Raw genomic sequence first — 16,010 nt, forward strand, 5'->3', positions numbered from 1 at the left:
TTCTCAGGTTTTCACCTGCCATATGAGTTCTGTTATACTCACAGACATCATTCAAACAGTTTTCGAAACTTCAAAGTGTTTTCTATCCAAATCTACTAATTAATGATATGCATATCCTAGCTTCTGGGCCTGAGTAGCAGGAAGTTTACTCTGGGCACGCTTTTCATCCGGTCGTGAAAATATTCCCCCCTAATCACAAAGAATTTAAACAAATCAAATTATATTTTAGATTCTTCAGTAGCCACCTTTTGCCTTAATGATAGCGTTGCACATTCTTTGCATTCTTTCTACCATCTTCACCTGGAATGCTTTTCTAACAGTCTTGAAGGAGTTCCCACATATGCTGAGTACTTGTTGGCTGCTTTTCCTTCACTCTGTGGTCCAACTCATCCCAAACCATCTCAATTGGGTTGAGGTCGGGTGATTGTGGAGGCCAGGTCATCTGATGCAGCACTCCATCACTCTCCTACTTGGTCAAATAGCCCTTACACAGTCTGGAGGTGTGTTGGGTCATTGTCCTGTTGAAAAACAAATGATAGTCTCACTAAGCGCAAACCAGATGGGATGGCGTATTGTTGCAGAATGCTGCGGTAGTCGTGCTGGTTAAGTGTGCCTTGAATTCTAAATAAATCACTGACAGTGTCATCAACAAAGCACTACCACACCATCACACCACCTCCTCAATGCTTCACGGTGGGAACCACACATGCGGAGATCATCCATTCACCTACTATGCGTCTCACAAAGACACTGCGGTTGGAACCAAAAATCAAACATTTGGAGTCACCAGACCAAAGGACAGATTTCTTGGTCCAAACAAGTCTCTTATTTTTATTAGTGTCCTTTAGTAGTGGTTTCCTTGCAGCAATTCGACCATGAAGGCCTGATTCACGTAGTCTCTTCTGAACAGTCGATGTTGAGATGTCTCTGTTACTTGAACTCTGTAAAGCATTTGTTTGGGCTGCAATCTGCAGTGCAGTTAACTCTAACGAACTTATCCTCTACAGCAGAGGTAACTCTGGTTCTTCCTTTCCTGTGGCGGTCTTCATGAGAGCCAGTTACATCATAGCGCTGGATGGTTTTTGCGACTGCACTTGAAGAAACTTTCAAAGTTCTTGACATTTTCCGGATTGACTAGCTTTTATGTCTTAAAGTAATGATGGATTGTCATTTCTCTTTGCTTATTTGAGCTGTTCTTGCCATAAAATGGAATTGGTCATTACCAAATATCAAATATTTTGTATACCACCCTTACCTTGTCACAACAACTGATTGGCACAAATGCATTAATAATAATAATAATAATATATGCCATTTAGCAGACGCTTTTATCCAAAGCGACTTACAGTCATGTGTGCATACATTCTACGTATGGGTGGTCCCGGGGATTGAACCCGTTACAAGCGCCATGCTCTACCAACTGGGATTAAGAAGGAAAGAAATTCCACAAATTAACCTTTAACAAGGCACACCTGTTAATTGAAATGCATTCCAGGTGACTACCTCATGAAGATGGTTGAGAGAATGCCAAGAGTGTGCACAGGTCTCATCAAGGTAAAGTTTGGCTTTGTACAACGCGACTCAGACCAGAGTATACTGGACCTATTTTCTTTCCATATCCCCGGATGTCTACCGCAAGCTCTGGACATTTATACCTGCATCTTGCAGCTAGCTAGCTGCTAACCGAGTGACTATTGGCTAACGTCGGTCCCGGAGCAAACATTAATTATTCCGGGGCTAGCCAGCTGAAGAGTTCCATCAGCCACTCCTGGGCTACAATCACCTATCCGGACCCGTTTTACTGCTGATGCGGAGCCCCACCAGGCCTTCACGACTGGACTACCGACGTTATCTGCCCGAGAGAGTTATCCAACTGGCCCCTCCGTCGCAACGTAACCTGAATGCCCATCTGCGGCCCGCTAATCGTTAGCTGTCTTAACGGCTGCTATCTGAATAGGTCTATCGGACAATTTTCTTGTGCCACTATGCCTATATCTATTTTGACAATTGGATCGGTCCCCTCTACCACACGGAACCCCACTAATCTACAGACAGAAACGCACGAGGTGGCTAAAAACAGACCTCCAACCTCTGCCAGCTTGCTAACCATGGCCCGGCTAGCTGTCTGAATCGCCGTGACCCCAACTAACCTCACTACTCACTGGACCCTTATGATCACTCGGCTAAGCATGCCTCTCGTTAATGTCAATATGCCTTGTCCATTGCTGTTCTGGTTAGTGTTTATTGGCTTATCTCACTGTAGAGCCTCTAACCCTGCTCATTATACCTTATCCAACCTTTCAGTTCCACCACCCACACATGCGATGACATCACCTGGTTTCAATGATGTTTCTAGATACAATATCTCTCTCATAATCACTCAATGCCTAGGTTTACCTCCACTGTATTCACATCCTACCATACCTTTGTCTGTACATTATACCTTGAAGCAATTTTATCGACCCCAGACTTTTACTCTCTGTTCCAGACGTCCTAGACGACCAATTCTCATAGCTTTTAGCCGTACCCCTATCCTACTCCTCCTCTGTTCCTTCCTCTGGTGATGTAGAGGTGAATCCAGACCCTGCAGTGCCTAGCTCCACTCCTATTCTCCAGGCGCTCTCTTTTGATGACTTCTGTAAGAGTAATAGCCTAGCCTTGGTTTCATGCATGTTAACATTAGAAACTCCTCCCTAAGTTAGTTTTATTCACTGCTTTAGCACACTCTGCCAACCCGGATCTCCTAGCCGTGTCTGAATCCTGGCTTAGGAAGACCACCAAAAACTCTGAAATCTCCATCCCTAACTACAACATTTTCAGACAAGATAGAACGGCCAAAGGGGGCGGTGTTGCAATCTACTGCAGAGATAGCCTGCAGAGTTCTGTCCTACTATCCAGGTCTGTACCCAAACAACAAACCTCTTCTTTTAATAATCCACCTCTCTAAAAGCTTATAGACCACCCTCTGCCCCCAGCTGTGCCCTGGACACCATATGTGAACTGATTGCCCCCCATTTATCTTCAAAGCTCGTGCTGCTATTTTTTAAAATGCCTTCCTCACCATCTTAAATAAGCATGCCCCATTCAAGAAATTTAGAACCAGGAACAGATATAGCCCTTGGTTCTCTCCAGACCTGACTGCCCTTAACTAACACAAAACATCCTATGGCGTTCTGCATTAGCATCGAACAGCCCCCGTGATATGCAACTTTTCAGGGAAGTTAGAAACCAATATACACAGGCAGTCAGAAAAGCCAAGGCTAGCTTTTTCAAGCAGAAATTTGCTTCCTGCAACACAAACTCAAAAAGGTTCTAGGACACTGTAAAGTCCATGGACAATAAGAACACATCCTCCCAGCTTCCCACTGCACTGAGGATAGGAAACTCTGTCACCACCGATAAATCCACTATAATTGAGAATTTCAATAAGCTTTTTTCTACGGCTGGCCATTCTTTCCACCTTGCTACCCCTATCCCGGTAAATAGCACTGCACCCACCACAGCAACTCACCCAAGCCTTCCCCATTTCTCCTTCACCCAAAATCCAGTCAGCTGAGGTTCTGAAAGAGCTGCAAAATCTGGACCCCTACAAATCAGCCGGGCTAGACAATCTGGACCCTTTCTTTCTAAAAATTATCTGCCAAAATTGTTGCAACCCCTATTACTAGCCTGTTCAACCTCTCTTTCGTGTCGTCTCAGATTCCCAGAGATTGGAAAGCAGCTGCGGTCATCCCCCTCTTCAAAGGGGGGCACTCTTGACCCAAACTGCTACAGACCTATATCTATCCTACCCTGCCTTTCTAAGGTCTCCGAAAGCCAAGTCAACAAACAGATTACCGACCATTTCGAATCCCACCGCACCTTCTCCGCTATGCAATCTGGTTTCAGAGCTGGTCATGGGTGCACCTCAGCCACGCTCAAGGTCCTAAACGATATCTTAACCGCCATCGATAAGAAACAATACTGTGCAGCCGTATTCATTGACCTGGCCAAGGCTTTACGACTCTGTCAATCACCACATCCTCATCGGCAGATTCGATAGCCTTGGTTTCTCAACTGATTGCCTCGCCTGGTTCACCAACTACTTCTCTGATAGAGTTCAGTGTGTCAATTTGGAGGGCCTGTTGTCCGGGCCTCTGGCAGTCTCTATGGGGGTGCCTCAGGGTTCAATTCTTGGGACGACTCTCTTCTCTGTATACATCAATGATGTCGCTCTCCCTGCTGGTGAGTCTCTGATCCACCTCTACGCAGACGACACCATTCTGTATACTTCTTCTTCTTTGGACACTGTGTTAACAACCCTCCAGACAAGCTTCATAGCCATACAACTCTCCTTCTGTGGCCTCCAATTGCTCTTTAATACAAGTAAAACTAAATGCATGCTCTTCAACAGATCGCTGCCTGCACCGGCCCGCCCGTCCAACATCACTACTCTGGACGGTTCTGATATGTGGACAACTACAAATACCTAGGTGTCTGGTTAGACTGTAAACTCTCCTTCCAGACTCACATCAAACATCTCCAATCCTAAGTTAAATCTAGAATTGGCTCCCTATTTCGCAACAAAGCATCCGTCACTCATGCTGCCAAACATACCCTCGTAAAACTGACCATCCTACCGATCCTCAACTTCGGCGATGTCATCTACAAAATAGCCTCCAATACCTTACTCAATAAATTGGATGCAGTCTATCACAGTGCCATCCGTTTTGTCACCAAAGCCCCATATACTACCCACCACTGCGACCTGTACGCTCTCGTTGGCTGGCCCTCGCTTCATACTCGTCGCCAAACCCACTGGTTCCAGGTCACCTACAGTATATATATATATATAATATTTATGGGGGTTATTAGTGAGAATTAAATCAATCAATGAGTTAACAGGGTTTCTCGCATTTAGTCGTGTGCATTTGTCCGATTGAAATCAATGCATATACTCTTAAATTGATCTGTGGCCGGGCATAGCAATCCAGACTCAAATCCCCTCAAATGACCAACTCCGAGGACAAAAAAAAGTGTTAAACACTCAGCTATACCACCAATAACGTTCGCCATGGCAGCAGGGGGAGGCGATAAATCCCAAACAAATGTGTATTCTAGTTTATGGACACATCTACAACCAGGAGCTCAATTTTCTTGGGAACAGAAATATCTAAACGATTGGCACTCCATGAAATTAGATTTGACATATATGGCCACTCCTCCCCTTTCTGTAATCTGTCACATCTACATACATTATAATAATTTACTTCAATGTCTTCATCAGATACAGAGCCATTTGATCATGTTTCCGAGAGAACCAGAATGTGAGTCCTGTTCCCAAATATCAATTGTGTCCATTTTTTCAATCCTACTTCGCACATTTAGGTGCATTAGCCCAAGCCCCCTACTAGATTTAAAGTCTGGGGGGTAATTCAGCTCATTTCCATAAGAGCTGACAGGCATAGTGTCATCTGCAGCTATTTGTTGAGTGAGCTGAGACTTTGCCAAGGTCCCTGGCCAACCACATGAGAGCAGAGTAGACTGAGCATTTGACAGACATCCCTCAAGTCACTGGATGCAGGGGCTGGAGTGAGAACTGGGAGAGCAGTGTTGGCAGAGCTCAGTCCACCCTGATGAAGCTCCCGCCAATGCTCCATTATGGGTGTGCACAGGAGGCTTTGGTGTGGCTCCTGTTGCAGGGTTGGGGTTGCCATGGGGGGAAGAAGTGTCCCAGGCCTGTCCTGGGGATGGGAGTAGGGAGGGTAACCAAAACTAGCCTGGGAGGGAGGTTGTAGGGGAAATTGAGGGTGGTGTGGAGGGCAGTGTGACTGGCAAAGCTCAAAACTCTCAGCACATGAGGGCTGATGATGTGAATGATACATGGTGTGGACTGTCTCACCATCTGGGCACTACCCTCAACAGTGTTTTGCCACATCCTAGGGTAGTGTTTGGTGCTGCGTAGAGCTGGGCAGTTGAGGTGGGCTTGGTCTAGTAGAGCTGTGCTGTGCTGTGATGGGCCGGGTCTGGTAGAGCTTTGCTGAGGTGGGCTGGGTCTTGTTGAGCTATGCTGTGATGGGCAGGGTCTGACGGATCTGTGCTGTGAAGGGCCGGGTCTGGTGGATCTGTGCTGTGATGGGCCGGGTCTGGTAGAGCTGTGCTGTGATGGGCCGTGTCTGGTAGAGCTGTGCTGTGATGGGCCGGGTCCGGTGGATCTGTGCTGTGATTGGCCGGGTCTGGTGGATCTGTGCTGTGACGGACCGGGTCTGGTAGACCTGTGCTGTGATGGGCCGGGTCTGGTGGATCGGTGCTGTGATTGGCCGGGTCTGGTAGACCTGTGCTGTGATGGGCTGGGTCTGGTTGAGCTGTGCTGAGGCGGACCTGGTCTGGTAGTATGAGAAGGAGGTTGTAGTGGGAATTGAAGAGGGTGGGCAGTGTGACCACCGATGCTCCAAACTGTGCATGGGGCCTCTGACTGTTTGCGGCTTGGGCATAGCTCAGTCTATCTGCATGCAGTTCCTGGGAGAGAAGTGGTGTAGGGTGGTGTGGGGGGCAGTGTTGCTGGCTGTTCTTTTGTCTCTATAAGGCACCACCGGATTCAGGTCTAAAGGAGTGTCTTGTTTGTCTCAGGGAGTTGGTGGGTGAGGTGGACTGGCCACGCAGAGCAACATCCTTTAAGACTGTCTCTTTGTACAGCTGTACATTGTCATGAAGACAGTGCAGGCTGAGGGTGGAAAAGTGGGCCATTTCACACAGTCCCGAGAGAGACTGGCATCTACCCCCTGGATGGTGGCATTATTGGAAGTCTCTCCTCTGCAGCAGGGTAAATATTACTATCTTTGCAAGGGGAAAGATGGTGGAGGCCCTGTCTATCAGTCCCCTTAGTTATGTGGCCACCCTCTCCTGTTGGGCACGCAGGCCATTGGTCCCCAGGTGTGAATGATGATATGGCTTGGTGAGCAAGCTGGGCCACAGTCATGAGCTCCATAGCTCTCAATTCAACTCAATTTCAATTCAAGGGACTTTATTGGCATGGGAAACATACGTTAACATTGCCAAAGCAAATGAAGTAGATCATATACAAAGTGAAATAAACAATAAAAATGAACAGTAAAACATTACACTCACAGAAGTTCCAAAAGAATAAAGACATTACAAATGTCGTACATGTATATATACAGCGTTGTAACGATGTGCAAATGGTGCAAGGCTGTATATATACAAAAAAAAGTAACAAGAGCAACACAATGGTGTTTGTTCTTCACTGGTTGCCCTTTTCTGGTGGCAACAGGTCACAAATCTTTCTGCTGTGATGGCACACTGTGGTATTTCCCCCAGTAGCTCTCTCTGTTGTGGGGCACCATAACTTTGACACCTTTTTATTTGGGAAAAGTTGATTCTCTATATAAACTTTCCATTTGAGTCCATCATTAATATAACGTCTGGTTTTTCGTCAAGTCTATGGAGGATGGTAGGAGTGATGGGAGTAATTACAGGCCGTGAGATGGGCATGGAGAGGGTCAGCTGGGTTGGTGCATTGGTTGGTTGGGTTGGTAGGTGGGTTCTGATTCAGCTGTTGGCCTGGTCCTGCGTAGTTGTGTGACTCTTTGTAGATGGATGGTGGTGGCTGAGAAATTCCTGCCTTAGGTCATGTATTGTAACTCCTTCTGGAGGTCGTGCATGTGGCTGGTGTTGTCTGTGCTGGACAGTTCCTCTCTAAGACTTCCATCCTGAGAGCCTGGTTGTCCTCCTCAACATTTTTCATTGCACACTGCAGCTCCTGGATCTCACCCCTATGCCGACGCACCAGGCTGATCTCCTCCTGTATATGATGCAGGTGTCACGTGTGAGAGAGGCATGCTCAGGGCTGTGTCTGCTGCAGGCGAGGGAGGGAGAGGGACACTGGGGACTACATACTGGGGCACAGAGGGAGGGGAAGCTGTTGTAGGTAGTGACAGTGGAGCGGTTTTAAATTCAGCAAGAAGAGGTTTTATTTGGTCGAAGTAGTAAACAAATTGATCCAGACTGGCCTACGAACCTTGATCCATCACAGTGCCGTTATTATGAATATCAATGTTACATTTGGGGGTGGAATCAATGTACAGTTGCCTCATTGTTCTGTTTTCTGACATTTTAAGGCCTTATGGAGAGCTGTGTGCAGGCATTAGGATCATCCGTGTTCACTTTTAGGATGAAGTCTGCCCTCAGAGTCTCTGGGGATTCTCTTCTCTTAGCAATTTCTTTTTGAATGTCTTTTTTCCTGACTCACTTTAATTTTCAGGATACGTGATGGCAAGGTCTCTGAAACAATGCTTAGAGAATGCATCCATATTCATCTCCATGGTGACCTGTTTTAACAATCCACTCTGCTCTAGAATGTTGTGAAGTGCTTATTTATAAAATGCACCTAATGATAAATGCACTTTTAAAACAATGCACGTTTTATTAATAGTACAAATAAAGATATTGAATGTGTTTTTCAATGAAACAACACATTACACATAAATTAAGATACTATCTCAATGTTTGGAATGTTTCTAACTCCTTTCAAAGTGCTATTTTGCTTGTTTGTTCGTCTGAATGCTTGTTTCACTATCAAGGCCTGAACTATCCTCCAGAAATCCCTCAGAGATCCTTTCTCTTTCTCCCTCTATTGGTTTTGTTTGCTTATCTATGTCCTAATTCTTGTTGTTGTCCTTGTTGGGTTTATGGTCCTCCTATCCGATTCCTTCCTTGTGTTGCCTGAGGATTCAGCAGGGGAGTCCAGCAAGAACCAAGTCGATAAATCTCTCAAAATCGCTCCAAGCTATTTCCACAAAAGAAAAGTGTCTTCCAATTCTTCTAGATGGGGACAGCAATGCAATAACATAATAATTTGTTTTTACAAAGATTGCAATTTAAGGAGGACCTTTTTTCTTAAGTGCTGCTGCTCATGGAATTGGTTGCTAGGAGATGAATGTCCACAAAGGAGAAAGGTTGGCGGGAGGAGGTGAGGTCAGATGGGAACATTCTAGCTAATGAGAGGGCAGATACGTGTGTGAGCAACAGACATAACTCCAATATAAAATATTTTTCTCAAAGTTGTCACAAGCGTCAACTTATCTTTCCATTTTTAAAAACCTAAACATTACGAAAGTTCTATTGGATCAAATAAGCTTCACGTGGCAAATTAGCAAGAAATGTTGTGGACCAAATATGACACTCTCTCATAGATGTCCATACAAAAAAAATCCTCACATGGTCTTATTCTAAACTTAACCCCATTCACCAGTGGTGGCTGGTGGCACTTTAAATCGGGGACGGCTTATAGTAATGGCTCGAACGGAATTAATGGAATAGTATAAAACACAGTTTCCTTGTGTTTGGTACCATTCCATTCACCATGCCAACCATTATTCTGAGCCGTCCTCCCCTTACCAGTCTCCTTTGCTGAACCTGCTACGTAAATTCACCTAAGCGTTGTCGTTTTAGTTCCCCTAACCTTTTTCCATAAATTAACCTAACCTTTATCGTTAGTTCCTCTAACCGCCAATGTAAATGCTCCCCGTATTTCTCCTCTGTTGTTACAGTGCAACAAGCAACCTGGTCTCAGAGAAAGAGGTATAATACTATACCTGCTGATTCAGGATGTATGTATGATAAGTTACATTATCCAAACCGTATGCTATTCAAATCAAATCAAATTGTATTAGTCACAAGTGCCGAATAAAACAGGTGTAGACCTTAAAATGAAATGCTTATTTACGAGCCCCTAACCAACAATGCAGTTTAAAAATATACGGATAATAAATAAAAGTAACAAGTAATTACGTAATTGTATTGCCGGGTGAGACATGATACTATACTGTACGTCCTATAATTTGTTTGATATTGTACGACCGCTATTACATTCATAATGTAACCTAAAGTAACTTAATATATCATACTAAAATGAGTGCCACAGATTTATGTACAGAATAATACGAATTGCCCTGAGACCACGTTTGAAATATTTTATATTTATGTTAATTCATAAGTAAATGGACAGTGTGGATTTCCCATGTTTGACAGGTACTTTGGTGGCTTTTCAATATTGGTTGCTTAATATTTATGTCAGTTACTTGCAGAACCATGTCTGACAATGATCTGTTTTTAAAGGTACATTAAAGAAGTTAACTTAGCGTATATTTAGCGTATATTATAACTGTATGGTTCGTAACAACAACATGTGACCAGATTATATTTCTGTCCATTTTGGAGAAAAAAAATATTCCTCACCAGTGTCCCTAAACTCCAAAAGGATTATTCAGCTGTCCCCATAGAAAGAACCCTTTTTGGTTCCACGTAGAACTCTCTGTGGAAAGGGGCCTACATGGAAGCCTAAAGGGTTCTACCGGAAACCAGAAAAGATTATTCAAAGTGTTCTTCTATGGGGACAGCCAAAGAACCCTTCTAGGTTCTAGATAGCTCCTTTATTTCTAAGTGTAAAGCCAAACATTAGTTAAAAAAATAGTAATCTTCAAGTTTGATTTCAAACAGGAAACAAAGTTATGGTTCAAATTAGGGCCTTTATTTTTTACTCACCATTTATTATGTTTATGAGAATGTTCAGGCATTCTTAACATGAATGAGAAAGGTTCTTAATGCGAGAGGGTTTGAGAACATGGTCGTGCTACCCACATGGATGTAAACATTTCGTTGGACAGTGTATACCATGTGTATCCTGTACGTACGACTAATCAAACATGAAACATGGTAGTGCAATACAAATAGTGCTCCTCTAATGGCTTGACTCAAGTGAGCATTGGCTGCCCCCTGTTGTCTCTTTGATGAACTACAACAACAAAAATACTGGACCACTTGAACAAAGACGGAGAAGTGAATCAAGCATCAATACAGTATTTTGTGACAGACAATGAGATGTTGCTCTAAGAGCAGAGATTACCATCAATACCATTTGTTCTGTTCTTTTCCCTTCAGCATCCTCAGATCCAGAAGGAGTCCCAATACATCAGATTCCTGTGTTGTGATGATGAGCACACTCTCTCCCTCTGGGTCAACTCCATCAGAGTAGCCAAGGTCAGGCTTTATTAATAGTCTTTTCCTACTATCCTGCCAACCTGAGCTGTACTGTGCTGGCTCAGTTATTAGTTGTATTCCTTTCACATTATTCTTTCCAGCATGGTCCTAGCAACTCCCACATGAAAAAATACTATAGTATACTATGGTATAAATACTATATACTGTAGTATTTACAGTAAACTATAGCATAAATACTCATTTAAAAGAAAACGGTAGTATAATACTATAGTAATTAATGTAGTATTTTTGTAGTATACTGAAGTATTTACTGTTGTGTTTTTGCGGAGAATGCTGTAGTATTTACTATAGTGTTTTTGTTTTATCATATTTGACTTGCTAAAAGAGCAGATTTCCACAATATGTAGGTAGGTAGGACTGGGTAATTTTTGTATTACATTTTTTATACATTTCTTTACAGGTAAAATGTCACAAGTTAAAATTCAATAATCATTAATTTAAAAAATAGAGAATCAGTCCGTTGGTCAGTCAGTCCACAATGTGTCTGCTTCTTTGTGTTGGGGAAGGGGTGGGATCTGGGCTGGCAGTTGCTGTATGGAGGTGGCAGTTGAGGTTAGTCGGTGCTGTGTCCAGAGTTTTTGCGTGTTTTGTTGCTGGGACCGGGAGAAAACTGGGTTGGTGCTGGTGTTGGGGCCGGGACTGGAAGTCGTGCTGAGGTTGAAAACTGGGGGGGTGGGCAGGAACCGGGAACTCTGTCAGGATCTGGGTCTGTAGAGGGGAGGAGGACAACCTGAGAAGCAAGCAGACACACAAGCAAGCCCTAGACTCAATGGTGGTACTTCCCAGTGGTCTGCTCACTCCAGATGAAGGTTAGATCTTTAATCCCTCCTCCTCGCCTCTTCCGGTGTTCTGGTATAGGGGTTGGTTCTGGATCTGTAGCAGAGGTAGAATTAAGGTCTGAACAGAACTGGACAATAGTTTGTGCCAGGTGTGATATCCCTCCTAAACAGCTCGGGCTAATGTTCCTATTATTGGTATGTAACTGTAATGAATGTTGTATTGTCAACTTGTTTTCTACTGCATTTAAACACTACTTTAAACGTGTACTACAACTACATTTCCCCATAGGGACAATGACATCAGTAAAGAGAGTTCAGAGCTTGTGCTCTTCTCTACAACCTGTAGGGAACCTGTAGGGAACACAACATTTGGTCTTTACTTGGCATGTAGGTTTCTCAGGTTCCATTTATCTAATATTAGGGTTCGGTTGAATATCTGATAACATTCAGTATCAAAAATATGCAAAAGTAGAGAAAATTCAAAAGGTGGCAAATACTTTTCCACTGCACTATATGTTGTGTGTACCTATTGTATCTATCTTTGTTTAGTATGGGGCCACCCTGTACAAGAACTACCAGATGGCAGTGAGGAGAGCATCAACCATCAGCTCCACTCTGCACCTGACTAGTCTGCCTGCCTCCAGCCCTTCCACACCTACTGTGCACAGAGGTGACACAATTACACACATACAGTTGAAGTCGGACGTTTACGTACACCTTAGCCAAATACATTTAAACTCAATTTTTCACAATTCCTGACATGTAATCCTAGTAAAAATGATCTGTCTGAGGTTAGTTCGGATCACCACTTTATTTTAAGAATGTGAAATGTCAGTATAATAGTAGAGAGAAATATTTACTTCAGCTTCAGCTTTCATCGCATTCCCAGTGGGTCAGAAGTTAACATACACTCAATTGGTATTAGGTAGCATTGCCTTTAAATTGTTTAACTCGGGTCAAACGTTTTGGGTGGCCTTCCACAAGCTTCCCACATAAGTTGGGTGAATTTTGGCCCATTCCTTCTGGCAGTGCTGGTGTAACTGAGTCAGGATTGTAGGCCTCCTTGTGGGCAGAACTTTTTCAGTTCTGCCCACAAATTTTGTATGGGATTGAGGTCAGGGCTTTATGATGGCCACTCCAATACCTTGACTTTGTTGTCATTAAGCCATTTGGCCACAACTTTGGCAGTATGCTTGGAGTCATTGTCCATTTGGAAGACCCATTTGCAACCAAGCTTTAACTTCCTGACTGATGCTGCTTTAGATGTTGTTCAATATATCCGCATCATTTTCTTCCCTCATGATTCCATCTATTTTGTGAAGTGCACCAGTATCTCCTGCAGCAAAGCATCCCCACAACATGGTGCTGCCACCCCCCATGCTTCCCGGTTGGGATGGTGTTCTTCAGCTTGCAAAACTCTCCCTTTTTCCTCCAAACATAACAATGGTCATTTTGACCAGAGGACATTTCTCCAAAAAGTACAATCTTTGTAACCATGTGCAGTTGCAAACTGTAGTCTGGCTTTTTCATGGCGGTTTTGGACCAGTGGCTTCTTCCTTGATGAGCGGCCTTTCAGGTTGTCGATTTAGGACTCGTTTTTACTGTGGATATAGATACTTTTGTACCCATTTCCTCCAGCATCTTCACAAGGTCCTTTGCTGTTGTTCTGGGATTGGTTTGCACTTTTCGCACCAAAGTACGTTCATCTCTATGAGACAGAACACGTCTCCTTCTTGAGCAGTATGACAGCTGTGTGGTCCCATGGTGTAATATACCTGCTATTCATCTGTACTATTGTTTGTACAGATGAACATGGTACCTTCAGGCGTTTGGAAATTGCTCCCAAGGATGAACCAGACTTGTGGAGGTCTACAATTTTTTTCTGAGGTCTTGGCTGATTTCTTTTTCCCATGATGTCAAGCAGAGGCACTAAGTTTGAAGGTAGGCCTTGAAATACATCCACAGGTCCACCTTCAATTGACTCAAATGGTGTCAATTAGCCTATCAGAAGCTTCTAAAGCCATGACATACTTTTCTGCAATTTTCCAAGCTGTTTAAAGGCACAGTCAACTTAGTGTATGTAAACTTCTGACCCACTGGATGTTCTAACTGACTTGCTAAAAACTAGTTTGTTAACAAGAAATTTGTGAAGTGGTTGAAAAATCAGTTTTAATGACTCCAACATAAGTGTATGTAAACTTCCGACATCAACTGTACGCACATCCTTATGGGGACTCCCTTTCAAAATCCTATTTTCCCTAAACCTTACCATAACCCCTAACCTTAATCCTAACCCTAATCCCTAAACCTAAAATAGCCATTTTCCTCCTGTCTGAATTTACCTTGTTTTTACAATCCTTTTGAGGATTTCTGGTACCCACAAGGATAGTTAAGCAAAAACCACACACAAATGGAATATAATATGGTCAACCCCAAAACATAATCTAAATAATATTGTTTTCTTTCCCTCAGCAAATGGACACACCCCTCAGGAGGACCTCCCTGAACCTCCCCCGGACTTTATTCCCCCGCCCCCTCCTGGTTGGGGCTCTGGGGTCTAGGGAAGGAGCTCCACCCCCTCAATTCACAACCATGACTACCATAGGACATTCTCAACCTACCTAAAGACAGGCAGATGGACAATAATATGTTCAATCAGATTTAGGTCAGAACTGAGACTACTAGACTATTTAGGAACACTCAACACCTCTTAGAAAGCCATTCTGGTGTATCTTCATTACAATTTGTGCAATTGTTCCGCAAAAATATATAACTATAGCTATTCAGAAGACTATGGTGGGTTTTCCTCTAACTTTTTACCTGTCCTTTGCTCTTTTCATATTTATTTTTATCCTAACAAACTCCCCAGCCCCTTCCAGCAACAAGCATACCCATAACATGATTCTGCCACCACAATACTAATCTTATTCAAAATGATTCACATCTGTAATGGCTGCCAACAGTGCTTCCATAAATCAAATCAAACTTTATTTGTCACATGCGCTGAATACAACAAGTGTAGACCTTACCGTGAAATGCTTACTTACAAGCCCTTAACCGACAGTGCAGTTCAAGAAGAAGCACCTTATCCTCAAGGTCACCTCAAGGTCGCCTATCCTCTTCACGTTGTACACAAACCTTTGCATCTGCTCTGCAAGCACCGCAACAACTATGTAGTTCAGTTCTCAGACAAAACCGCTGTCCTCGGACTCTTAAACAAAGGCTCTGACACCGACGGCTACAGGGCGGCAATTGAAGGATTCGTCAGATGGAGTGATGAACATCACCGACAACTGAATGTGAAAAAAACTGAGGAGATGATCCTTGACTCTAAGTCCTTTGGAGACTACATCCCCATGGTGGTACACGGACAGAACATTAGGCAGGTAAACTCATACAAGTACCTGGGGGTCCACATTGACAGTGGGCTTTGCTGGCGCACCCATGTGGAGAACGTGTGCTCACGCATCCAATAGCGTTTGCACTTCCTGCGTCGACTTTAGGGTCTATGGAGGCTGGTGACAAGCATTTTGAGGAGGATGGGAGACCCACGGTATAGGCGCGTAACGCACGGAGACGACAAAGTGTGTTTCAAAAATCGGCAAAGACTAATTACTTTAACCTAAAGCATTTAATAAAGACATTTATAGTACAATATTATGGGGAATGAGAGGGCTGAGCGGGATCACATAAGTGATTGAATGAGGGTATGAGGCATGAGTTGAGGTGTTCAGAGGCTTGACCAGTGCAGAACAGGATTTGACTGGGAAGACAAAAAACAATAACACAACACACTACATAGATAGACAAAAGGGCTAAAAATGAGTTAGTCCAAGCAAGGAGTAAAATCATAGATGTCTAATAATGTGATTGTGTACGTGATTGACTCTAATGAGTTGACAGGAATTAGAGAAAATGTATAGGGGTACTCCTTGGTGAGGAAACATGCAATGTGCCAGTGGATGAGTGGGCACGAGACGTGGCTTCAGTTCATGTCAGGAGAATGTTGACAAAGGTAGAGGAGTGGAGTAGTCATCTCCTCTTCATCAGGGAACAGGAGGGGACTTAGCTGTAAATACAAATAACAGATATATTCCATTACAGCTGCGCCATCGTAGGTTTGGACAACGAGTTTCTCTATGAATTTAAACATCTCAAACTACATAAAGTCAA

The 16,010-nt window shown here is 43.6% G+C and overlaps 1 protein-coding gene across 3 annotated transcripts in view; it reads left to right on the forward strand.

The window, feature by feature from the left end:
* LOC118402298 (amyloid beta A4 precursor protein-binding family B member 1-interacting protein-like) overlaps positions 1-15,474 on the forward strand; it is a 32,025-nt gene extending 16,551 nt beyond the window's left edge. For 2 of the 3 annotated variants that reach the window (XM_035800389.2, XM_052477189.1), the window contains 3 exons: positions 10,939-11,037; positions 12,387-12,507; positions 14,310-15,474. In XM_035800389.2, coding sequence (XP_035656282.1) covers positions 10,939-11,037; positions 12,387-12,507; positions 14,310-14,398 — 309 coding nt within the window. In that variant the 3' untranslated portion in view covers positions 14,399-15,474. The remainder of the gene's footprint in view (positions 1-10,938; positions 11,038-12,386; positions 12,508-14,309) is intronic. The other variant, XM_035800390.2, reaches the window with a different exon arrangement.
* Positions 15,475-16,010: the final 536 nt, after the last annotated feature.

Source organism: Oncorhynchus keta, chromosome 23, assembly GCF_023373465.1.
Source record: "Oncorhynchus keta strain PuntledgeMale-10-30-2019 chromosome 23, Oket_V2, whole genome shotgun sequence".
Lineage (NCBI taxonomy): Eukaryota > Metazoa > Chordata > Actinopteri > Salmoniformes > Salmonidae > Oncorhynchus > Oncorhynchus keta.